This window comes from Cetorhinus maximus, chromosome 18 (genome assembly GCF_964194155.1).
Source record: "Cetorhinus maximus chromosome 18, sCetMax3.hap1.1, whole genome shotgun sequence".
Classification (NCBI taxonomy): Eukaryota; Metazoa; Chordata; class Chondrichthyes; order Lamniformes; family Cetorhinidae; genus Cetorhinus; species Cetorhinus maximus.
Genome location: NC_135896.1, coordinates 62,090,470 through 62,115,862, shown reverse-complemented (window position 1 = coordinate 62,115,862; position 25,393 = coordinate 62,090,470). Strand labels below are relative to the sequence as shown.

The window sequence follows — 25,393 nt, the reverse complement described above, 5'->3', positions numbered from 1 at the left end:
GGAGATGGTGTGGGTTTCAAGCTTCCCAGCTCATTGCTCATCCATCGACGGTGAGCAGGGAGGTCCGGGGTGACCTCATGTCAGCGCAGCAGCTGCCTGTCGTATCTGCGGGCTCCTCTCAGGGCGCGCCGGATGAGGGCATCAGCTGCTCCGCCCCTCTCCCAGTGACCACTTCATCGGGTGAGGCTGAGGCTACTGGGGAGATGCCAGCTGTGGACCTGGCAGATCCCTCTCAGGCGGGGCCAGCACAGGCTTCACGGGCCAGAGGACGGCCGCCAAGGTCATCGAGGCCAACAGGACAGCAGGGTCAACAGGCTGTCTCAGATGCCACTGCGAGTGATGGGGTGGCACCAAGACGTAGCACTCGTAAACGTAAACATAAGGCACCTTAGGCACACCACGGGTTTCTCACTGGTGCTTTTGTGTTGGCCCTAGATTAGGGAATTATTATTTGTTTATGCTTGAAAAACGTTTTGGTTTGACTTTGTGTGACCTTATGATGGTGAAAATTAAATCCTGATGTGTTACCATGGCTGAGGGTGGCTCCTTTGTTCTGCATTTGTATGTTTTAGATACATGGCATGAGTGTTTGAGTGGACATTGAGGTTTATGTCCAAAGCCCTTAGTTGCAGCTGAAGAAGTGGCAGATTTAGCAATTAAGTGCCGAGTATGGAAGCGCCAGGCAAGGCTGGTCCTGTTGATCCATTTGTGTGGAGCTAGCTGAAGGATCATTGGATTAAAGTGTCCAGGGTGTCCCTGCCTCCATGGTGCAGTCCCGGGTCAGCGTTTAGCCCCTCATCATTCCCCTGTGTTTCCTCATCCTCAGAATCAGTGCTGGACTCATTGTGTGCAGCTGCAGCCACTGCGTCAACGTCTTCATCGTCCACTGCATTCCCCCCTTTCCAGCGCAAGATTGTGCAGAGTGCAGCATGCAACCACTATCACCGAGACACGATCTGTGGGGTACTGGAGTGCACCCCCTGAGCGGTCCAGGCATCGGAAGCGCATCTTGAGACGACCGATGGCTCTCTCCACCACAGCCCTTGTGGAGGCCTGGCTCCTATTGTAGCGCTGCTCAGCTTCTGATATTGGATGGCGGAGAGGCGTCATGAGCCACCTTCTGAGGGGATAGCCCTTATCACCCAGCAGCCAGCCATCAAGCCGGGCCGGAGCACTGAAGAGCCCCAGAACCTGGGAGTGTCTGAGGATGTAAGCGTGGTGGGAGCTGCCTGGGTACCTTGCACAGACTTGCAGAATCTGCATCCTGTGATCACACACTATCTGCACGTTCATGGAGTGGAAGCCCTTCCTGTTGACGAAGGCACCGGGCTTAGCTGCTGGCGCCTTGATGGCCACATGTGTGCAGCCTATTGCACCCTGGACATGGGGGAAGCCAGCAATGGCCGCGAAGCCTCTGGCTCATTGTGCCTGGCTTGGCTGGTCTCAATGGAAGTGGATGAAGGTCAATGCACACCTGAACAGAGCGTCTGTAACCTGCTTGACAGAAGTGTGCACAGGTGATTGGGAGACACCGCAACGATCACCCACCGAGCCCTGGAAGAAGCCAGAGGCATAGAAGTTGAGGGCAGCTGTGACCTTCAGAGCCACTGGCATGGGGTGTCCGCCCAGTTAGGAGAGATCTTAGGGCCAATCATCTGACAGATGTAGTTGACTGTCTCCCTTGACAGTCGGAGCCCGGAGCCTCCTTTGGCACTGCACCTTAGTCATATTGAGGTAACTGCTTCGCCGCCTGTATACCCTGGCAGCAGGATAGTGGCGTCTTCTGCGGCCCCTTCCACCTTGGACTACCCCTTGGCCCTGTGCCCCTTGTGCCTGCGCATGTACTTCCAAAGGTGGGTCCCCTGGAGGCTGATTGTGCACTCCTGGCCTCCTCCTTATTCTAGCCCTCCCTTCCTCCTCAGAGGAGCTGCCTCCAGTGGACATGTCAGAACCCATACCCAGGCTAAAGGGAGGCCTCCGGAAAGCTGCAGGCCCGATAAAAATTACTGTCTGCAGAGTGCTGAGCTGAAGGTTCAAAGTACGCAGAAAGCTGCTGGAATTCGTTCTGAACTGCTACAGATCACACAGCCAAGTTTAAAAAACTTTCTGCAATAAATACTCACAGACCGGATTGACCACCCCACTGAGCCGTCTTATCCCACCCATGAATGAGTTTTATTAAAATGTCACTTACCCTCCTGCCCGTTGTTCCGACCCGAAGATCACACGGGCGCCTGAAAATCGGCATCGATTGATGAGTTAAGAGCCTTAACTAGCCTGTTAATTTATGGCGGGTGCGTGTCGAACTTCATCGCGTGCCCGCCCAGCAAAATATCACGATGGCGCACGGTGATGTTGGGACTGATGTCACCACGCGTAATTTTACACGTTGATGTATGGGGCCTGCCCCCTCGCACGTCAAGCAGAAAATTCTGCCCCATATTTCTGCTACAAGTACTTTGTCATTTCCCTATTTAACCATTTTGTTAGTACTTTAGAAACCTGCCTGTTTGACTGTAGCTGAATGTAACTTATTCTTGTGGAATATTTGCCAACTGACCCAGAACTCATGACAATGCCCAAGAAAGTGGGATCCTTCTTGCTGATACCACACATTTAATCATACATTGTTTTCTTTTCCTTCTCTCTTCTAGTGCGTAGAAGGGGAAGTAATCCTAACATTGCCACCTATCAAGCCTGACTCCTGAGATTGCTTCCTAATTTTAGCTTGTGTAAATTGAAATTAGGAGGCTTTTCTTTACATGTGTCATCGGCTCCTGAATAGATTACATTAACTGGCTGTTCTCCCTTCCTTGTACAATCTTTTCCAGGCTATTCAATATGTCTTTTACCTTAACACTTGGAAGGCAACAAAGCATCTGGGACTTTTGGTCTCCACTGCATAACACTGTCTTGGCCCTCATAACCATAAATTCCCTGTCACATCTGGCTCTATAGGTGTGCTGTTTATCTCCCTGTGCTACCGCACCCCCACCTCACACCCCTCCTGAGCTGATATTTATTTATAGTTGCCATTGGTATTTATTTGATGGTCCTGCCTGGAGTCTTCATTTACTCTACAGAAAACTAAAGCTTCATCAAATATCAGGAGCCTCAGTTGCCCTGGGTGCTCCTTCTCTAACCTTCACCTCTCGTGTTTTTCTGGCCTTTGGATAGTCACTGATTTTTTTCTCCTCTTTTTCTCTCATTGGTCTAACCACCCTCTCAAACATGTGCTCCAAAAACATTGTACTGGAGTCCCTCCGTCTCCTTCTCATGTTCTAAAAATTTGAGCTCAGGCAAAGTGATTCAGTAACCCTTCCCATAGGTGTATAAGTAAGCTTGAGTGCTAGATTTTAGCGTAACTCAACCATTTTTAGATTAATTTCATGTTATATTCATTGTAATAAGCTAACAAGGTCAAAGTGCCTTTTTGTGCTAACGCTGAGATAAGCCATTTTGTGTTCTGTACTTTATAATCACTCTCATGTCTTAAAAAGTTATTACATAATTAGGAACCAGCCGGAAACAAATGATTGACCAAATAGGGTACCTCAATTAAGTTATAATTGACAAAATAGTAATTAATCGAGTAGTTATGTTAAATCTGGGTTTAAAACCTTGTAAGTTTAAACACTGTTTTAATATTTCTGCTTTGGATGAGTATCAAATCAGATATTTTGTGCTCAGCTCAGCAAAACCATGTCGAAATGGACAATAGACAAATGTGCAAAGTCAGATAACAAAAGACACTGCAAAAGAAACATTGTCCTTTCGAGAGATGATGTATGTAGGTAGTCAAGCTCCAAATGAAACAAACCAACAATTAAATTAACCAATTATGAAATTACACAGACATGGTCGGAGAGGAGGTATTTATAATTTTGGAAATAAAAGTAAAGGCTTTGAGTGACATCTTTGCTAGTTAGTCGTGTACTGGATGCTCCCAAGGCAGAATTTGAAAGAATTGCTGTCAACAAAGGAACAGGAAGACAACCTTACTCTTCAATGACCTGATTACTCGTTTTAAACTGTAAAGTCTATTTTGCGTTGTTAAGTATACTTTTTCCTTATAAATAAATTTTCTTTTTTAATTTACAACTTGAGAGTCCATCTTGCCTGGATGAGCAAAACATGAACCAAAACATTTAATTGATTTTATTGGGTTAATCTGAAATCAGATTATTGCATAATTTAGGATTAAGATGAAGTATAATAATTTATATAAAAAAGCCTATAGGCGTGTTTGCCCAAGTCAACACCTGGTGCTAGAAACTCATTTTTTTAGGAAAGACACATCACATACCTTCCTATACTCTAATCTTTAGGTTTAGATTGTTCTACTTTGAAACTTCTATTGTTCCAAATAATAGCTGCTACTCTACTTATCCTTCTCCATCCTTCTCTGCATTGAATTTCTGCTCTTGACTCATTTTCATATTAAAAGCCCTTACTGCCACTCTATCCTGCTTTACTTCATTACCAGCTCACTCCATGATGTGGTCTCACATTCACATTTTTCTGACAAACGTTATTGAGAGGATGGGACATCAATAAGTACACACAATAAGTTAAATGTATGGATACAGTAAAGAATAAGAATTGTCAAAGAAACTTACTATATTTATGCTTGTTATTTTTATGTTATATTATGTGTAACAGTAAAGCATTAAAATCTGTGGGTGACTATCAGTAAAAAAATGCTATGATGGTGGCTGTGATGTCTGGCATGTTAAACTCTGGCAGCCAGTTGGTGAAGGAGGAAACCAGAAGTCAATTTTTACTCAATTTTAGATTTATTTGCAAAGTGCGACATTACAAATGTATAGCTCGCAATTCTGCAACCCCTCTCCTGTATCCACTTAACCTTACTTTATAAAGGAAGGCTTAGATGGTTTTGCTAAGGAGAAGGTGCAAGGTATCGATGTTTGGAGACAATGGAAGCAGTCTGGGTTTGCAATGAGTAGACTCTGAGTCTCTGAAAGTCCCAGAAAGGTGTTGAAGGTACCGGGTTGTAAACAGTTGTACTGTAAACTGTCCATTTAATTCTAAGATGCAAAGGAGTTGGGATCAAAGATAGCTAATTAGCATTTCTATTTGGATGCAAGGTTAATTTGTTTCACATTGCCGTGGGGAAGAGGGCAGAGGAAGCAATTTCTGAGATGAGGCTACCGACCTCCCTACAAATCAATGAATATCACAGACAGACAGAAGTTCTGTGTGGTCAGCAGAGAGAAAAGACTGCTTGACTTACCACAGCTGGGTGCAGGAGGGTGATTGTCCCTTGTTAAAGAAACACATCCTGCAGATGTAGGTGCCTTCTATAGATTTCAGGAGGTTTGCCAATGTTTCCGCAGCTAAACTACTTTTAGCAACCCTTTTTATTTTCTTAACTTTCCAGGCTAAAGGGCAACATTTTCCATTTTTGCCCACCAAAAATATTATGAAACCAGCTGCATTCAAATACCTATCAGGAAGAGTGGCATGAAAAGTATCACCAAAAGTAACTAATTTCATGTTCTTTGAGTCATCCAAGGATGGAAGCTTAAGTGTACATTACTCCATATTTTTTTAGGCCAGAATTTTCTCATTGTTGTGCGGGAGAGGGCCCTGCAAATGGACGCACAGTGGTGTTGGGCGAGCGTCCCGGCATCACGGCACGCCATCGCGATATTTAGGTGGGCAGGCACACGATGTTCTTGGATGCGCGCCCACCATTAATTAATCAGGTATTTAAGGCCCTTGAGGCAGCAATTGACTACAATTTTTCAGGGCCCATGCGATCTTCAGGACGTCGCACGGGCGCAATGGGCAGGCGGGTAGGAGACATTTGTATAAACCTCATCCACGGGCGGGATAAGAGGGGTGAGTGGGGTTGCAAGTGGTACCTGTTAGAAATTTAATTGTGAAAGTTACTGCTACTTGCCTGTGTGAGCAGGAATACTTCAAAAATCATACAGCTGCTTGGACAGGAGTAACCGCCTTCAGGTCAGGACTCTACAGTAAAGATCATTTTTGGGGCCTGCAGGTTTCAGGAAGCCTTCCTTTAGCCTGGGATTGGGAGTTGTGCTATCCACTGGAGGTATGTCCTCTGAGGAGGAAGGGAAGGCCAGAAGTGGGAGGAGGCCAGGAGTCCACATTCAGCCTCCAGGGGAGCCACCTTTGGAAGGAGAGACGTAGGCACAAGGGGCGCAGGGCTGACAGGAAGTGCAAGGCGGAAGGGGCCACAGAAGACGCCGCTATCCTGCTGCCAGGGTTTACAGGTGGCGAAGCAGTTACCTCAATATGTCTGAGGTGCAGTGCGGAAGGAGGCTCTGTCTCTCAAGGGAGACAGTCACCTCCATTTGTCAAATGATAGACCCTGAGATCTGCACCAACTGTGTGGGTGGGCACCCCATGCCAGTGGCGCTGAAGGTCACAGCTGCCCTCAACTTCTATGCCTCCGGATTTTTCCAGGGGTCGGTGGGTGATCTTTGCGGTGTCTTCCAGTCAGCTGTCCACTCTTGTGTCAAGCAGGTGACAGATGCTCTGTTCAGGCATGCATTGACTTTCATCCACTACCGCTGGGACGAGGCCAGTCAGACAGAGTGAGTAGAGGCTTTGCAGCGATTGCTGGCTTCCTCCGTGTCCAGGGGCAATAGACTACACAGATGTGGCCATCAAGGTGTCAGCAGGTGAGCCCAGTGCCTTCATCAACAGGAAGGGCTTCCACTCCATGAACGTGCAGATAGTGTGTGATCACAGGATGCAGATTCTGCAAGTCTGTGCAAGGTACCCAGGCAGCTCCCACGACACTTACATACTCAAACAGTCCCAGGTGTCGAGGCTGTTCAGTGCTCCAGCCCGGCTGGATGGATGGCTACTGGGTGACAAGGGCTATCCCCTCAAAAGATGGCTCATGACGCCTCTCCGCCATCCAAGAACAGAGGCTGAGCAGAGGTATAATAGCCACCACAAGGGCTGTGGTGGAGAGAACCATCAGTCTTCTCAAGATGCACTTCCGATGCCTGGACTGTTCAGGGGGCGCACTCCAATACCCCCCAGATCGCGTGTCGCTGATAGTGGTTGTATGCTGTGCTCCCCACAATCTGGCGCTGGAAAGGGGCGACGCAGTGGATGAGGAAGACGTAGACGCAGTTGCTCCGGGTGCACACGATGAGTCCAGCAGTGAGTCCGAGGATGAGCACGCACAGGGGAACACTGAGGGGATAGACGCTGACCCGAGCATACTCCAGGGAGGCAGGGACACCCGGGAGGCTTTAATCCAAAGAACCCTCAGCTAGTCCACCACAGATAACCTCCAACAAACGCCAGGGCTGCAGGCTCCATACTCGATACCTGAGTACAAAATCTGCCTGGATAGGAACATTAATTAAGGCCCTTGTCAATAAAGCTCAATGTCAAACAACTCATGCATAACAACGTGGGCTCCCGTCCACCTGCAGAAGTAAGGAATCACCCTGAGGCACGCTCACATATCAAAATATTATGATATAACAAATTGAACTTCAGAAACCAAAAAAAAAGCTGTTGCACATCACACCAAGTCTTAATGAACTCATAGTGGGGCAACATAAAAGCACCAGTGAGAAACCCGTGGTGTGCTTAATGTGCCTTAAATTTACGTTTGCGGGTGCTACGTCTAGGTGCTGTCCCCTCGCTGGCTCTGGCATCTGAGACAGCCTGCTCTCTCTGCTGTCCTATTGGCCTCGATGGCCTTGACTGCTGTCCTCTGGCCCGTGGAGTCTTTGCTGGCCCCGCCTGGGAGGGAGCGGCCAGTTCCAGAACTGGCATCTCCCCAGTTGCTGCAGCCTCATCGGATGCCACGGTCACTGTCAGAAGTGTGGAGGAGCTGCTGCCTTCATCCGGAGCGCCCTGAGAGGAGCCCGCAGAGAGGACAGGCAGCTGTTGCGCCGACGTGAGGTCGCATCGGATCTCCCCGCTCACCGTAGATGGATCGGCACCGAGCTGGGATACTCGGTGCCCAGACCGTCTCCCACACTGGCACTGACCAGCTGAGGTCAATGCCGCTGTGAGTGCTGCAGGCCCGAGCGCAACCCCAGGAGGCTCTGATTGGTCTCCTGCATGAGCCTCTCCATGAGAGTCACCACTCTCTCCGTGGAGGAAGCATGGCGTTCGCCATGAGGCTCAATGCATCAGTGATGCTCTGCTTGGACTCCTCCAGCACGGGCACCATGCCACACATAGTCTCATGTATCTCTGCTAGATCGCCCCGCACACCCTGCTGCACTTTCAGCGTTCGCTGCCTCATGGACGACTCCAGAGGCACATCATCAGCCACTGACCGAGCATGTACCTGATCCCCAGCGGTCCTCCGACTGCCGGCACCCTGGGCACTGTCTTTCTCCGCCCACACCTCAAGCAAGTGTGAAGTGCCCTCACTGCTGTGCCCTGGAACACTAGTCGAAGATGTAATTCCCACCGAGGTGCTAGTATCTGCACTGGTGCCTGCCTGGCAGAGATAGCGTGATGCTGGCAAGTCAATATGCTCTGGGCCCTCAGGTGTGAGAGGTGGCCCCTCTGCCTCCTCCTTCTGGCCCTGCTCCGGTGATGCTGAAAGGAAGAACAAGGACATTTGATTAGTTAAAGTGGAGACAATGTCAATTTGCATACCACCCCCCCGGATCATCATGCACTCATCCTTCCATAATCAATGCTCATCCCATGATACAAACTTCAATAACTGAGCATTCAGCAGTGCCATGGCTGCCAGGACACACATGATGACCTCAGTGCGCATACCTCCCTGTGGCACCCCAGCCTCACCGCCACCGGTGGACCTGGGCGCATGGTGCCTCTCCAGATCCATGGCCTGCTGTTCAAAAGGAATCAAGGTGGCCAACTGGGCCTGGCCTCCGCCAATCCGCATCCACTCGGCGGAATTGTGTGCAGTCTTCTCCTGAAAAGGAGAGAAGAGCATTGATTAGTCCAGCCTGTACCTGGATTCCCATCACATCCCTGCCACCCCAACCAGAGTGGGACATTGCAGGGCTCTAGTTCTGCATTACACCCCAGCTGTCACACACTCACACAAACATGCCAGGGCTGACCCCCCACCATTGCCCAAATGCTGCCTCCATCACATTTGGCAGCACAAGGTGTAACCTTGCAAAGCAAGGAGGCACAAGCACATGGAACGCCAAAGGCAGCAGATGGATTGGTGCCTCACCACCTGGATCTCCCCTCCCAGCATGTTAGCACCCTGACTTTGACATGCTTCGCTATTCCAGCACTAAGCCTTGAGTTTCCCCCCGATTCTATACTCTGGGTGTCAGTGTCACACATGCTGCGGGTGCAGAACCCATCTCAGCAAAACCCACAGGGTCAACTAGGCATTGGCAATATCTGCTGGACCACCCAGCGAGGGAAACATGCCGTGAAGGATTCAGTGCTGTAACTGTACCCAGAGTTGTTGGGAGTGGGGGGGCGCCTTGGGGGGAAAGGCTGACGGCTGCATTAAGTGACCTCAGCCAACATGGTTCTCACCCTTCCCAAGTGCAGGAGGTTGTTGAATCTTTTGCGGCACTGGACCCATGTGCATCGCACTACATCATGGGAGCTCATGCGCTCGGCCACCTCCCCACACGCACATTTGGTCAGGTGGGGAGGCCTCTGCCCTGCTGCCCCGCTGCCCTACCTTCCAGACTTGCCCGCTCACCAGAAACCCTCTGAGCTCTTCTACCGGCAATTGTGAGCAGCCTCACAAAGGCTGCCAGCGCTTCATTTAAGCAGGCCGCAGGGTCGCTATTGGACCCGGCGGTCAGTGCACTCCCGTTGCCGCCTGCCCACTCTCGCTATCCTTGGGAGTCAAGAAATACGCTGGGTGGACCTTAATTGGCCTGCCCGCGTAAAATGGCGGTGTGGACCTGATCGCAAGCAGCGATCGGGTCCGCGCTCGGCCGCCCGACATGGGGAAAATTCTCCCCTAAGTGTTTTATTTTCCCTTAAAACATTCACAACTTTAGAGTATTTCATCCTAGTGCTTAGTTCCAATACACCAAAACTCGTTCTATGTAGTTAAGCGTTAATGCTCTAAGGGCAACTGTGAATAAGCAATACGTAGATTTCCCAAGAACAAACCTATGAAAGATGTTTTAAAATCCATACCCCTTGTGGATGCTCTGAAATAGAGGTATAAAGTTAGTTTGTATGATGATAAGGGAGTTGATGAAATAATGAGGAAACAACTCAACAATTTGGCATTCTTCTCATTGAGGAATGTGCTTGAGATATTTAAAATGGTAAGGTTCAGGTATGCACAAGATGAATAACAGTTATTTGTATTGGTACATAATAGCAGAATGAGGGACCTATGTGGAGTTATTGAGATCATGGGTTCCATGTAAAAAAAAGAGGTAGGTTCAGATGCAATTTCAAGAAACCAAAGGTAGTTGGTTTCCTAAATTAAGTTGTAGAGGCAAGAGACTAAAATTGATTCACGCTGGTCAGCCAGGGGTAACTGAGTGCAGGGAAAAATCCCTGCTCTAGAATGGGTAGGCCCAAGGCCCATTTTGTATTGGATCCTGAGCCTCATTTACCAGTAAACTGTAGACACAAACTGGGTCACTCCAGACAGCTCATCAATGAAAAGCATTTCAATGTTGGGTTTCTGCATTGCGCCCCTTGGTAGATTCTGAGAGAGAGGGGGAAATGAATGAGAGGTAGAAATGCCATTGGGAGAAGAATGAGCAATCAGGAAAATGGGGGAAGTGATTGAGATGGTGCAAGACAATCAAGAAGTAGCTGAGGGAGAACCGGCAATGGTCTTCGGCACTGCAGCAGAGCCAGGAAGCACAATTCTGCACCTCTTTGCTCCACGCTACTCTTTAAGTTTTTTTTGGTGATTCCAGCCCCTTTGAAGACTGCTGGCTAGGCTACATGTACACATTTTCTTGAATGTAGCTCACCTGGTGCTGGCAGCATTTAGGGAAGTCCAATTTTGCAAAGGGGAGGTGGAAACAGACATTCAGTCGCTTTTTGCATATGCAAAGAGCCCCATCCCATCACACCTGTTCCTCCTATTCAGGTTGCTGTGCAGTGACACCACACCCACAAAAAGGGCACACATGCCCTAGAGCTGCAGAGAAGGGCAGAAAGAACAATCCAGCATGAAAGAGAATGAACTATGAGAAAGGTTAGAGATGTTGGATCTGCACAGTCTTGAAGAACCGAATTGGATTATATGGAATATTACCTTTTTACGGAGTTTCATGACTAAACAGAAAGAGCTTGCGTTTATATAACATCTCTGATGACCTCAGGATACCCCAAGGTGCTGGACAGCCAATTAAATATTTGGCAAATGAAGGAAATACACATAACAAGGTCCCACAAAGCAATTAAACAAATGACCAAACCATCTGTTTTGGGGTGTCAGTTGAAGGAGAAATGTTGACCAGGGCACTGGCAGAACATTACTGCTCTTCAGATAGTGCCATGAGATCTTTTATGTCTACCTGAGAGATGTTTCATCCAAAAGACAGCACATTCAACAGTGCAGTGCCCTATCAGTGCGGTAATAAAGTGTCTGCCTGGATTATGCTGTCATGTCCTCGTGTATAATGAACTTTCAGTCAATACTTTTAAACTGGACACAGACAGACTATTAAAATGGCTGTAACAAACCATGTGACCTTTGGCATTTTGAAATTCAGACAGTTCTAAGTCTCAAGTGAATACCTGATTAAATATGGACATTCACAGCCATCCGGGGACTTCAGTTATCCCTTTGTTTAAAGATGGATCAACACAAAAAAACTATAGAATTCCAGCCGACCTGACTCTCTGTTTCACCCTGGGCAAAAGGTGACATAGAAGTTCAATGTGTGTAAGATGGATGTGAAGGGATTCTATAAAGTCTCCGTTGTATTATGATGGTTTCCCTCATCTAAACTAGGCCTCATCCAAACTAGACTAGGTGAATCCCAAGTTATCAAACTATAACACAGGATCATTGAAATCAATATACACACCTCCCTTTGTTTGAAAAAAGGACTTTGAACTTGTGGATGTCACATGATGAGGGAACCATTTTGTTGTCTTCTTTTAAAAACCAACAAGAAGCTACTTGCAGACAGAAAGTTCCACTAAAAGCCATCGAACTTAAAATGAAGCAGCAAATCAGCAAGCAACCAAGGTAATTAACAGCATTATCTTGAAAGTGAGAGATCCTACCTGAGAGAAGGACTCCCCAACCTGTTCCAGTTAAAGTTCACTTGAGAGCCAACCTCCTAGAAATTCAGCTACAAGAAACCTCACAGACTGCTGAGAATCTCTCACTTTACAAGACCATCACTTCAATTTTAAAACATCAACTGCATCTAAGAAACTACAGGCCTGAGATAATTATAAGCTCTAACATTACTTTTTTCAATTTTTGTGTGTGAGAAAGTGTGTGAGAGAAGAGAGTGAAATATTGCATTAAATTCAGGGTAAGCATGTGATCATTTCAAACTCACTAAAAGCTTGCTGCTGGAATTATTCAATTGGGACGCTCACTCTGAGGGTTAGAAAACACACACCTCTTACATACAAACGTACTGATCATGGGTTGTAAAAGGAAATATGTAAATTTTATCCGTGACAATGTGCTCAAGATTCTGTAATGGGGCTTGAACCCATGACCATCTGAACAAAAGTACCAGCGCTGAACCAAAACCAAAGCTAACACCTTTTAAAGGGATTCCTTCTCAATTTCAAAAGACTATTTCATAGTATTTCTTACTAATGTATTGGTTGATAATTCTTTAGATTTTTACAGTTGCTGGACTGGGATCTGGACTCACAGAAGCAGTTGTTGTCAACCCTTTTGAAGTGGTCAAGGTTAGCTTACAAGCTCAACGAAATTCTTTTTCAGAGGTTGGTGCGATTTTAATTCTTTTGTGTTTTATAACAGTGTCACCCATTTTATTACCATACTTTACAGTACTGCATGTGACATATAAAGATCTACAATATAAGTTAGCAGTACTATCCTGCTATGTTTTGTGCAACAAGCCAGTTCTCTGCCTGTTAGAATCATAGAATAATAGAATGGTTACAGCACAGAAGGAGACCATTCAGCTTCTCGTGGCAGTGTCAGTGTCAGTTCTCTGTAAGAGCAACTTGGATAGTCCCATCCTTTGCCTTTCCCCTGTAGCCTTGTAAATTTTTCTCTTCAGATAATTATCTAATTCCCTTTTGGAAGTTACCTAACCACCATGTGTATAAAAAATAATTTCCTCATTTCACCTCTTGACTCTTTTGCTGGTCACCTTAAATTGGTGTAATCTGCCAATGGGAACAGTTTCTCACATCCTACCCTGTCCTTCTCCTCAGGATTTTGAACACCTCTGTCAAATCTCCTCTCAACCTTCTCTTCTCTAAAGAGAACAATCCCAGGTTCACTAATCTATCAATATAACTGAAGTCTCTTGTCTCTGGAACCATTTTCATGAATCTTTTCTGTACCCTCTCCAAAGCCTTCACATTCTTCCTAAAGTGTGGTGGCCAGAATTGCACACAATGGCCAGAATTTTCCAGCCCCTCCCGCCGGTAAGATCTTGCGGTCCCATTGAAATCAACGAACATTTAAATGGTTCGCTGCTTTATCCGGCCCCAGCCCCACCCACACCGGGACAGGGCTGTAAAATTCTGCCCAATACTCACAGTTGAGGCCAAACTAGTATTTTATAAAAGTTCACCATAACTTCCTTGTTTTTGGACTCAATGCCTCTATTTATAAAGCCCATGATCTCGTATGCCTTATTAACCACTTTCTCAAACTGCTCTGAAGCCTTCAACAATTTGTGCATATGTACCACCAAGTCCCTCTGCTTTTGCATCCCCTTTACAATTGTACCCTTTATTTTATATTACCTTTCCTCAATCTTCCTACTAAAGTGCGTCACTTCACACTTCTCTGAATTGCATTTCATCCATCTGGCTGGCCATTCCGCCAGCCTATCCGAGGCCTCTTGCAGTCTATCACTATCCTCCTCACAGTTCACAATACTTCCAGGTTTTGTCTCATTACCAAATTTTGAAATGGTGCCCTGCATACCCATGTCTAGATCATTATGTATATATATTAAGAAAAACAGTGGTCCTAATACTGACCCCTGGGGAATCCATCTATATACCTTTCTCCAGTCCGTAAAACGAACGTTCACTACTGTTCTCTGTTATCTGTAAAACAACCAACCTTTGTTTCCGTGCTTATACTGTCCCTTTTATTCCATGGGCTTCAACTTTGCTAACAACCCTGTTATGTGGCTCTTTATCAAGCCACATCTACTGCATTACCCTCATCAGCCCTCGCTGTTACTTGATCGAAAGACTCAATCAAACTAGTTAAACATGATTTGCTGTTAACAGATCCATGCTGGCTTTCCTTAATTAAGCCTACTTTCTCCAAGTGACTGTGGTTGGAATCCTTGGTGCATCTCATCCAGTCCTGGTGATTTACCAACTTTACTTACAGCCAGCCTTTCCAATACCTCCTCTTGATCAATTTCTAACCCTTCCAGTGTCTCAATATTCTCCTCTTTAACTATGACTTTAGCAGTGTCTTCTCCCTTGGTAAAGATGGAGGCAAAGTAGTCAGTTAGTGGGCAGAATTTTAGGGCCCCTCCCGCTGGTGGGATTTCCCAGTCCTGCTGAAGTCAATGGACTTTTGAACAGCTTGCTGCATTTTACAGCCCTATCCCCGCCGTAAAATTCCGCCCAGTACCTCAGCCTGCCTCCATTTGTAAATCCCTTTTTTGGTTCTGAACCAGCTTGAATCCTACTTTCACCCCCCTTTTACTATTTATGGGCCTTTTGTATTCCCTTTTATGTTAGCTGCTAATCTTATCTTTTATAGACTTGCTTTGCCTCTAGGGGACGCGATGGCATAGTGGTATTGTCACTGGACTAGTAATCTAGAGACCCAGGGAATGCTCTGGGGACCTGGGTTTGAATCTCACCACAGCAGATGGTGGAATTGAATTCAATAATAATCTGGAATTAAAAGACTAATGATGACCATGAAACCATTACCGATTGATGTAAAAACCCATCTGGTTCGATAATGCCTTTTAGGAAAGGAAATCTACCACCCTTACCTGGTGTGGCCTACATGTGACTCCAGACCCACAGCAATGTGGTTGACTCCTAAATGCCTTCTGAAATGGCCTAGCAAGCCACTCAGTTGTATAAAATTGCTGCAAAGTCACAAAGAAGGAATAAAGCCAAATGGACCACCAGGCATCGACCTAGGCATTGCAAATGACAACGGCAAACTCAGCCCTGTCAACCCTGCAAAATCCTCCTTCCTAACATCTGGGGGCAAGTGCCAAAATTGGGAGAGCTGTCTCACAAGACTAGTCAAGCAACAGCCTGGCGTAGTCATCCTCATGGAATCATACCTTACAGATAATATCCCAGACACCACCATCATCATCCCTGGGTATGTTCTGTCCCACTGGCAGGACAGAGGTGGTGGCACAGTGATATACAGTCTGGAGGGGATTGACCTGGGAATCCTCAACATCGACTCTAGACCCCATGAAGTCTCATGATATCAGTTCAAACATGGGCAAGGAAACTTCCTGCTGATTACCATGTACCGCCCTTCCTTAGCTGTTGAATCAGTGCTCCTCCATATTGAAAACCACTTGGAGGAAGCACTGAGGGTGGCAAGGGTGCAGAAAGTACTCTGGCTGGGGGACTTCAGTCTCCATCACCAAGAGTGGCTCGGTAGCACCACTACTGACTGAGCTGGCTGAGTCCTAAAGGTCATAGGGCAGAAATTTGCACTGAGTGGGCGGACGCGTACCTGACCTGCTTGAGTATAAAATGACGCCCGATGACTTGCGCGATTTTTCGGTTGGTGGGCGCATGCGGGAGCTGGCAGCGCAATTAAGACTATTAAAGTTCGAACTGAATGAAAATTTTCGCTGCCCGTCCAACCTTACGGTTGGCGGGGAGACGAAAAGACCAAGCAGCCTTTGGATTAGTTAGGAAACCTTATCCATGGGCGGGATGAGATTTCCAACAGCAATTAAAAATTTAATAAAGATTTTTAAAATGGGGTCATAACTTGCCCCTGCTCATGTGTCACATGAGGGGACAAGTTTTTAACATAGCTAACTTCTTTATTTTTAATGTTATAAATCTTCAGCTCCCTGAGGCAGCTCTGTGCCTCAGGGAGCTTTCACTGCACGCACTTGCATACATGTGTGAACTTCCACGCTCGCCCTCCTCCCACCCCACCCTGGCAGCGCTAAGCGCTGCAATGCGCGTTTCACGCTGGCTGGCCATTAATTGGACAGCCAACATGAAATTGATGCCGGTGCCTGATCGCGGGTGGTGGTTGGCTTCGTGACTACTCCCGGACCCGCCCACCACATGCCCCCAACTAGGTAAAAATCCTGGCCCTAGCTGCTAGACTTGGTCTGTGGCAGGTGGTGAGGGATCCAACAAGAGGGAAAAACATACTTGACCTCATCCTCACCAACTTGCCTGCCACAGATGCATTTGTCCATGACAGTATCAGTAGGAGTGACCACCGCACAGTCGTTGTGGAGACGAAGTCCCGCCTTCACATTGAGGATACTCTCCATCGTGTTGTGTGGCACTACCACAGTGCTAAATGGGATAGATTTCGAACAGATCTAGCAACTCAAGACTGCATCCATGAGGCGCTGTCAGCCATCAGCTGCAGCAGAATTGTACTCAAAGACAATCTGTAACCTCATGGCCTGGCATATCCCCCACTCTACCATTACCATCAAGCCAGGGGATCAACCGTGGTTCAATGAAAAGTGCAGGAGGATATGTCAGGAGCAGCACCAGGCATACCTAAAAATGAGGTGTCAACCTGGTGAAGCTATAACATAGGACTACTTATGTGCCAAACAGCATAAGCAGCAAGTGATAGACAAATCGAAGCAATCCCACAACCAATGGATCAGATCTAAGCTCTGCAGTGCTGCCACATCCAGTCATGAATGATGGTGGACAATTGAACAACTCACTGAAGGAGGAGTCTCCACAAATATCCCTATCCTCAATGATGGGGGAGTCCAGCACATCAGTACAAAAGATAAAGCTGAAGCATTTGCAACAATCTTCAGACAGAAGTGCCAAATGGATGATCCATCTCTGCCTGCTCTGGAGGTCCCCTACATCACAGATGCCAGTCTTCAGCCAATTCGATTCACTCCACATGATAGCAAGAAACGGCTGAAGGTAATGGATATTGCAAAGGCTAAGGGCCCTGACAATATTCCAGCAACAGTACTGAAGACTTGTGCTCCAGAACTTGCCACGCCCCTAGCCAAGCTGTTCCAGTACAGCTACAACACTGGCATCTACCCAGCAATGTGGAAAATTGCCCAGGTATGTCCTGTATACAAAAAGCAGGACAAATCCAACCTGGCCAATTACCGCCCCATCATCAGTAAACTAATGGTAGGGTTTATCAACAGTGGCACTTGCTTAGTAATAACCTGCTCACTGACGCCCAGTTTGGGTTGCACCAGGGCCACTCAGCTCCTGACCTCATTACAGTTTTCGTTCAAACATGGACAAAAGAGTTCAACTCCCGAGGTGAGGTGAGAGCAATTGCCCATGATATCAAGGCAGCATTTGACAGAGTGTGGCATCAAGGAGCCCCAGCCAAACTGGAGTCAATGAGAATCAGGGGGAAAACCCTCCGTTGGTTGGAGTCATACCTAGCAACAAGGAAGTTGGTTGTGGTTGTTGGACGTCAGTCATCTCAGCTCCAGGACATCACTACAGGAGTTCCTCAGGGTAGTGTCCCAGGCCCAACCATCTTCAGCTGCTTCATCAATCACCTTCCTTCCATCATAAGGTCAGAAGTGAGGTTGTTCACTTGTGATTGCACAATGTTCAGCACCATTCATGACTCTTCAGATACTGAAGCAGTCCATGTCCAAATACAGCAAGACCTGGACAATATCCAGGCTTGGGATGACAAGTGGTAAGTAACAATCGCACCACACAAGTGCCAGGCAATGACCATCTCCAAGAAGAGAGAATCTAACCATTGCCCCTTGAAGTTCAGTGGCATTATCATCACTGAATCCCCCACTATCAACATCCTGGGGGTTGCCATTGACCAGAAATTGAACTGGACTAGCCATATAAATACTGTGGCTACAAGAGCAGGTCACAGGCTAGGAATCCTGCGACAAGTAACCCACCTCCTGACTCCCCAAATCCTGTTCACCATCTACAATGCACAAGTCAGGAGTGTGATGGAATACTCCCCACTTGCCTGGATGAGTGCAGATCCCTACATGCAAGAAGCTTGACACCATCCAGGACAAAGCAGCCCGCTTGATTGGCACCACATCCACAGACATTCATTCCCTTCACCACCGATGCACAGTAGCAGCAGTGTGTGCCACCTACAAGATGCACTGCAGGAATTCACCAAGGTTCCTGAGAGAGCACCTTCCAAACCCATTACTACTACCACCTAGAAGGACAAGGGCTGCAGATAGATGGGAACAGCACCACCTGGAAGTTCCCCTCCAAGTCACTCACCATCCTGACTTGGAAATATTTCGCTGTTCCTTCACTGTCACTGAGTCAAAATCCTGGAACTCCCTCCCTAACTATGGGTGTATCTATACCACTTGGACTGCAGCGATTCAAGAAGACAGCTCACCACCACCTTCTCAAGGTCAACTAGGGATGGGAAATAAATGCTGGCCCAGTCAGCACAGCCCGCATCCCATGAATGAATTTTTAAAAAATTATATTTTCATTTCCCCTCTGAACTTTCTATACTCAGCCTGGTTCTCATTTGTACTATCATCCTGTCCCTGTCACACAGCCTTTTTCTGCTTCACCTTGCTCTCTATCTCTCTCAGGGAGCTCTGGCCTTTTTTGTCCTACCTTTCTCCCTTGTGGGAATGTACTTCAACCATACCTGATCTATTTCCTCTTTAAACAGTGCCCATTGTTCAATCAGAATTTTGCCTGCCAATCTTAGATTCCAATTTACCTGAGCCAGATCTGTTCTCATTCCCATCAAAATTGGCAATCCTTCAAATGATTATTTTTACTCTGGATTATTTGTTTTCCTTTTCCATAACTAACCTAAACCTTATGATAAAATGATCACTGTGCCCTAAATGTTTCCCTATTAAGACTTGATCCACTTGCCCTACTTCATTCCCTAGAACCAGATCCAGCAATGCCTCCTTTCTTGTTGGAATAGAAACATGCTGATGTAAAAATTTCTCTGAATATACTTAAGAAACTCTTCTCCATCTGTGCCTTTGCACATAATACTGTCCCATTCTATATTAATATAAAGTACCTCATTATAACTACTCCACATTTTTTGTACCTCTCTGTAATTTCCTTGCAAATTTGTTGCTCTATATGTTTCCCATTAGTAGGATGCATATAGAATGCACCCAGTTATTTAAAGGTGCCTCTATTGTTTCTTAGCTCTACCCAGATACATTCTGTCCTTGACGCCTCTAGGATATCCTGTCTCTCCAGCATTGTAATATCCTCCTAATCAATATTGCCACCCCTCCTTCTTTCTTTCCTTTCCCATCTTTTCTAAACGCCTTGCAGCTAAGAATATTTAGTCCCCTGTCCTTCCCTTTTTAAGCCAGGTCTTCATTATTGCCACAACTTCATACTCCCACTTGGTTAACTTCACCTGCAGCTCACCAATCTTATTTACCGCACTCCATGCATTCAGATCCATACACTGTATTCCCAATTTAGACCTAATTTAAATTCCTTCTTACTCTGACCACGCCTAAAACCTTACTATTTCTTACTTTAGTGCTGTCTCTCCCAATTCTTTGTGCATCTTGCTTTTCCTCTCCAATCTTACCTCCTGCTTTCCATCCCCCTGCCAAGTTAAATAAAATGTTATGTATAAGCAAATCAAACTGGTCTCCCCTCCCACAGACTAAGTTGAGAAATATTGTTTAAATTAATAGAAGTGAAATTATCACATAAGCTTACTAAACAGGATTAATTTGTTTTATTGAGTCGTAACTTCCTCGGAGTGGCAGTTAACATCGGATTGCCACTCACTGCCCAATTACTTACGTGAATGTTTTTCTGAGCCTGTCTTGCCTGACCTTCGGACTCAAGCCAGGTGGGATCCAGGCAGTGCAGCTCATCCCCAAGGCTCAGCGTCGAAGTGCACCTCTATCAAATTGTAGGATGACTTGGCCCTTTTTTACAGCAGTGGCTGCCGTAAGCCAGGTAAGTTAAAGGTCCCATGAAATTGAAAGGTTCTTGACAGGCCATGGAGAAGGTAAGTACCTAAGGTAAGTGGATAGGATTTGTGGGGATGGGGGGGTGGGGATTGGAAGTCAGTGTGGGGGGGGTCAGAAGTCGGGGTGGGGGGGATCGGAGGTCGGGATGGGGCGGATCAGAGGTCGGGGAGGATCGGATCTCGGGGGGGTTGGCTGGACCTTGGGGGTTGGGGTGGGGGGAGGAGGTCAAACCTTGAGGCGGGGGACGGGGTGGGGGGTTGAACCTCAAGGGGGGTCAGACCTTGGCGGGGACGATGGGACCTTGGAGGGGGGCTTGGAGGCATTGGACCTCGGTGGGGGGGGTTGGATATCGGTGGGATGTTAGACCTCGGGGGGCTGTGAGGGGGACCTCGGGGGTTGAGGCCAATATGGGTTGAATATGGGGAAAGTTTGGGCCTGCGTTGGGTGTGTCCCATGGGGTGTTGGAGGGGTGGGGAATATCATGGGGAGGGGTGGTTAGTCGAGGGGGTGGACGGAGTCCCATGGGATTGTCGGGGAGGGTGGGGGAGTCCCCTGGGGCGTCAGGAATTTGGGGATAGTCCCATGGGGAGGGGGGAAGTTGGTCTGGATCTGTACAATAGTTACCCTGAAGTTAGAAGAGGTTTTAATTCTTCTAACTTTTCCTTGGTAATGATCCAGAGGATTTTCCCCTTGTAGGGCAGGTGCGGCAGGCGGGCCTGGGAGCGGCTGCACAACTGTCTGCCGCCCGCAATTGGGCCCCGAATGTGATTTCACGCTGGCTGACCAATTAACAGCCAGCCAATGTGATACGTGCATTGAGAGCCTCAACGCTGCCTGGGTGGGGGCAGGAGGAGCGCAAGCGCTGAACTGTGCACATGCACAGGGATGCGCTCAGTGAAAGCTCCCTGAAGGCACAGAGCCGCCTCAGGGAGCTGAAGATTTTCAACATGAGAAATAAAGATTTTAAAAATAAGCAAATATGTCCCCGCATGTGACTCTGTTACATGAAAAGGACGTGTGAAATATGAGTTTTAAAAATTTTATTCTTTATCAGTCAATGATCGAAGCCTCATCCTGCCCGTGGATGAGGTTTCACAAAAATTGCAAAGGCCGCCTGGCCATTCTGCCCGCCCACCCGCTAACCTTAATAGCCCTTTTAATTGTTGGCAGGTGCGCTGCCGACTCTCGCGCACGCCCGCCAACAGAAATATCACACGAGCGCGCGTTGACATCAGGATGCTCACCCGACATTACCGCACACTGTTTCACACTCATGCATGTCGGGCATGTACCCACATGCCGAGCTGAAAATCCTGCCTTATTTGTGTAACACAGTTGGAATCATCTGAAGATTGCGATTTAAACCGTATTTTCGGATGGTTCCCAGTGCAGGGCAATTGCCCAGATGAAGTTTGCGCTTCTGGGCAATTGCCTTGCAAACCATTACCTGGGAACCTCCGAATGGGATTCCCCGGCGCATCTTTGGGGTACCCTCCCCGTCTGACACTGGGGAGCTCGGAAGTTACAGCCCAATATATTTTTTTACTAAGTGAATTTGTGGAGTAGTTAAAACTGAAATGAAGCCAACACTATAATATTTATGCTGAGCAATATTTCCTGGTGACTGAAGCAGAGAAATGTATTTATAGGCGCATTCTTGCCAAGTACTGCCATTGATTTAATGCTGAGCAAAGCACACTCATACTTCAAATAACCTGAAATTTAAAACCATCTTTTCTCCCTCACGGCCTTTTGGTTATTTGAAGAGATCATTTGGCTGATATTATTAATCCAACAGTGGTAATGGAGTATAAAAATAGGGAAGTCTTGCTAAAACTATACAAGGCACTAGTTAGACCACACCTAGAATACTGTGGACAATTTTGGTCCCCTTATCTCAGGAAAGATATACTGGCATTGGAGGCAGTCCAGAGAAGGTTCACTTGGTTGATCCCGCGGATGGAGGAGTTTTCTTATGAGGAGAGGTTGAGTAGGTTGGGCCTGTACTTATTGGAGTTTAGAAGAATTAGAGGCGGCCTTATTGAAAAATATAAGATTCTTACAGGGCTTGACAGGATAGATGCTGAGAGGTCATTTCCCCTTGTGGGAGAGTCTAGGATCAGAGAGCATAATCTCAAAGTAAGGTGGCACCCATTTAAAACAGAGATGAGGAGGAATTTCTTCTTCAGAAGGTAGTCAATCTGTGGAATTCTTTACCACAGAGGGTTGTAGAGGCTGGATCGTTAAGTATATTCAAGGCTGAGATAGACAGATTTTTAATCAGTAAGGGACTCAAGGGTTGTGGGGAAAAGGCAGGAAAGTGGAGTTGAGGATTATCAGATCAGCCATGATCTCGTTGAAGGGCGGAGCAGACCCAATGGGCCAAATTCTGCTCCTACGTTTTATGGTCTAGTACATTTTGAAAGAGAAGCTCTTATAAACAAGTCAACAATAAAAAAAGACCTATGCTGACAATTTTTTAGTCAAAACTGTTCTGAAGGTTCAAAGGAGAGAATTATTTATGTGCAAATTTGGAGAAAGCATTACATGCTCAATGTAATGTGTAAATGGGGAAGGTTAACAAAGGAAATTCTGCTCAATGTCTCTTTAATTGTATTCCAAAGTCTGCTATTGCCAAGTAGTTAAAATGTTTTATAATAGTATTTCCTTTTGAGGTATGCTTTGGTATTTCTTCAAAGAGCCTGTACAGGCCAATCTCAATGCTTCTTGCCTAACTGATAGTTGGGACACTTTGTCAACACTAAGTGTTTCACGTGATTGAGGGAAGGAAAATTAAAGAATAAAACTGAAAAACTGCCTCATCTTATAAAGAGCACCGTGTACTGGGCAGTAAGAAGCTGAACAGGGAACAGCTGGAAAAAGAATCTGCAGCCCTAACCATCTTGTTCCAGAAGTTAAAGAAGCCAGAATGGAAGTATAAATACATTCAATTTGGCATTAGATTAAGTAAATCAACATACTTTTTCTTTATAGGAATCATTTCTGTCACAGCAGCCCCTCCCTTCATGAAAAATGTTCTCTTGTTTTTGCCGAGAGGCAGTGGCTTGTTTAAGGATTTTTTTTATTCGTTAATGGGATATGAAGATTGCTGGCTCAGCCAGCATTTATTGCGCATCCCCAATAGCCCTTGTTCAGAGGGCATTTAAGAGTCAACCACATTGCTGTGGTTCTGGAGTCACATGTAGGCCAGACTGGGTAAGGATGACAGATTTCCTTCCCTAATGGACTTTAGTGAACCAGATGGATTTTTATGACAATTGGCAATGGTTTCATAGTCATCATTAGACTTTTAATTCCAGATTTTTATTGGATTCAAATTTCACCATCTGCCTTGGTATTCGAACCCAAGTCTCCAGAACATTACCCCTGGGTCTCTAGGTTACCAGTCCAGTGACAATACATGGTTCTATGTTCACCAGAAGACTTCCAATTTCTCATCCTAAAGGTCATTTTCATGTATGAGCAGGCTGAATGGTTGTCAGAGAGCTATAACATTAGGAAAACTAAGATGGGATTGCAGAAAGGTTAGTGAAAAATAATGAGTGGTGATAACATTTTTTAAGTTATGCTAGGAGACAGTGAACAATCAAGGAGAAGAAGAACTTTGAAGGATATTTCAGGATATATCATAAAGGAGGATAAAGAAATGGCTGGTGGCAGCAAAAATATTTTGTGTTCATTTTCACTTTTGAATACAATTGGCTCACTCAGTTTTATAAGATCCATGTTAAGAAAACTGAGTAAATTGAAAATAATATGAGATGGTAGCCAACATTGATGGACTTAAAACTGATATTTTTGTAGAATCATAGAATGATAAAGTTCAGAAGGACATTATTTGTCCCATTATGCCTGCACTGGCTCTTTGGTAAAGTTATCCAATTAATCCCACCCCGCTGCTTTTTCCTCCTGTACTTGTTTTTCCTTCAGGTACTTGAATGTTCCTATTGAATCTTTTGAATGTCACCATTGAATCTGCTTCCACCACCTTTATAGGCAGTGCATTGCAGATCACAAAAACAACTAGCTACATAAATCTTTTACCAATCCCCTTAAAGCCATGTCCTCTGGTTACAATCCTTCTGCCACTGAACATAGTTTATCATGATTTACTCTACCAAAAGTATTCATGATTTCAGAACAATCTCAACTTCTCTAGAAGAAAAGTGGCAGTGAATTAAACCTAATGGAAAAGCCAAATAACACGGTTGCTGGAAGTCTGAAATAGAAACACAAAATACTGGAAATATTCAGCAGGTCAATTATCATCTGTGGAAGGAGAAACAAAATTAACATTTCAGATCAATGAGCTTTCATCAGAACTGGGCTTTCAACAACAACTACCATTTTCCTTTGTACTAGTTATGACTCTAGCCGGTAAATTGTTGTTCTCCTGATTCCCAATGCCATCAATTTTACTTGGACTCCTTGATGCTACATTTGGTTAAATGCTGCCTTGATGTCAAGGGCAGTCACTCTCACCTCACCTATGGAATACAGTTATTTTGTTCATGTTCAGATCAAGGCTGTAATGAGGCCTGAAACAACTGGTCTGGCCAGAATCCAAACTGTGCATCGTTAATCAGGCTGTTGGTGAATAAGTGCTACTTGACTGCATTACCGACAGCACCTTCCATCTCTTTGCTGATGATTGACAGTAGTTTGATGGGGTGGTAATTGACCTGATAGGATTTGTCCTGCTTTTGTGACAGAACATAGCTGGGCAACTTTCCACATTGCAGTTTAGATACCAGTACTGTAACTGTACTGGAACAGCCAAGCTAAATGTGCAGATAATTCTGGAGCACAGCCAGATTTTGCTGGGACACATGGTTTTTGCTGTATCCAGTTCGCTTTTTTGTTCTTTGATATCACACGGAGTGAATCAACTCGGCTGATGATGACTTCTGTGGTGGCGGGGTCCTGAGAAGGATCACCCACCCAGCATTTCTGGCTGAAGATGATTGCAAACCATTCAGCCTTGTCTTTTGCACTCACATACTGGGCTTTGCCACCAGTGGGAATGGGGATATTTGTGGAACCACCTCCTCCAATTAATTGTTTAATTCTCCAACATGAGTTACAACCAGCTGCAGCAGGACTGCAGA

The 25,393-nt window shown here is 46.1% G+C and overlaps 1 protein-coding gene across 8 annotated transcripts in view; it reads left to right on the top strand.

Annotated features, from left to right (window-relative positions):
- The window catches only part of slc25a21 (solute carrier family 25 member 21), a 788,318-nt gene that overhangs the window by 718,247 nt on the left and 44,678 nt on the right, over positions 1 to 25,393 (top strand). For all 8 annotated transcript variants that reach the window (XM_078562809.1, XM_078562804.1, XM_078562808.1 and 5 more), the window contains one exon: positions 12,772 to 12,879. In XM_078562809.1, coding sequence (XP_078418935.1) covers positions 12,772 to 12,879 — 108 coding nt within the window. The remainder of the gene's footprint in view (positions 1 to 12,771; positions 12,880 to 25,393) is intronic.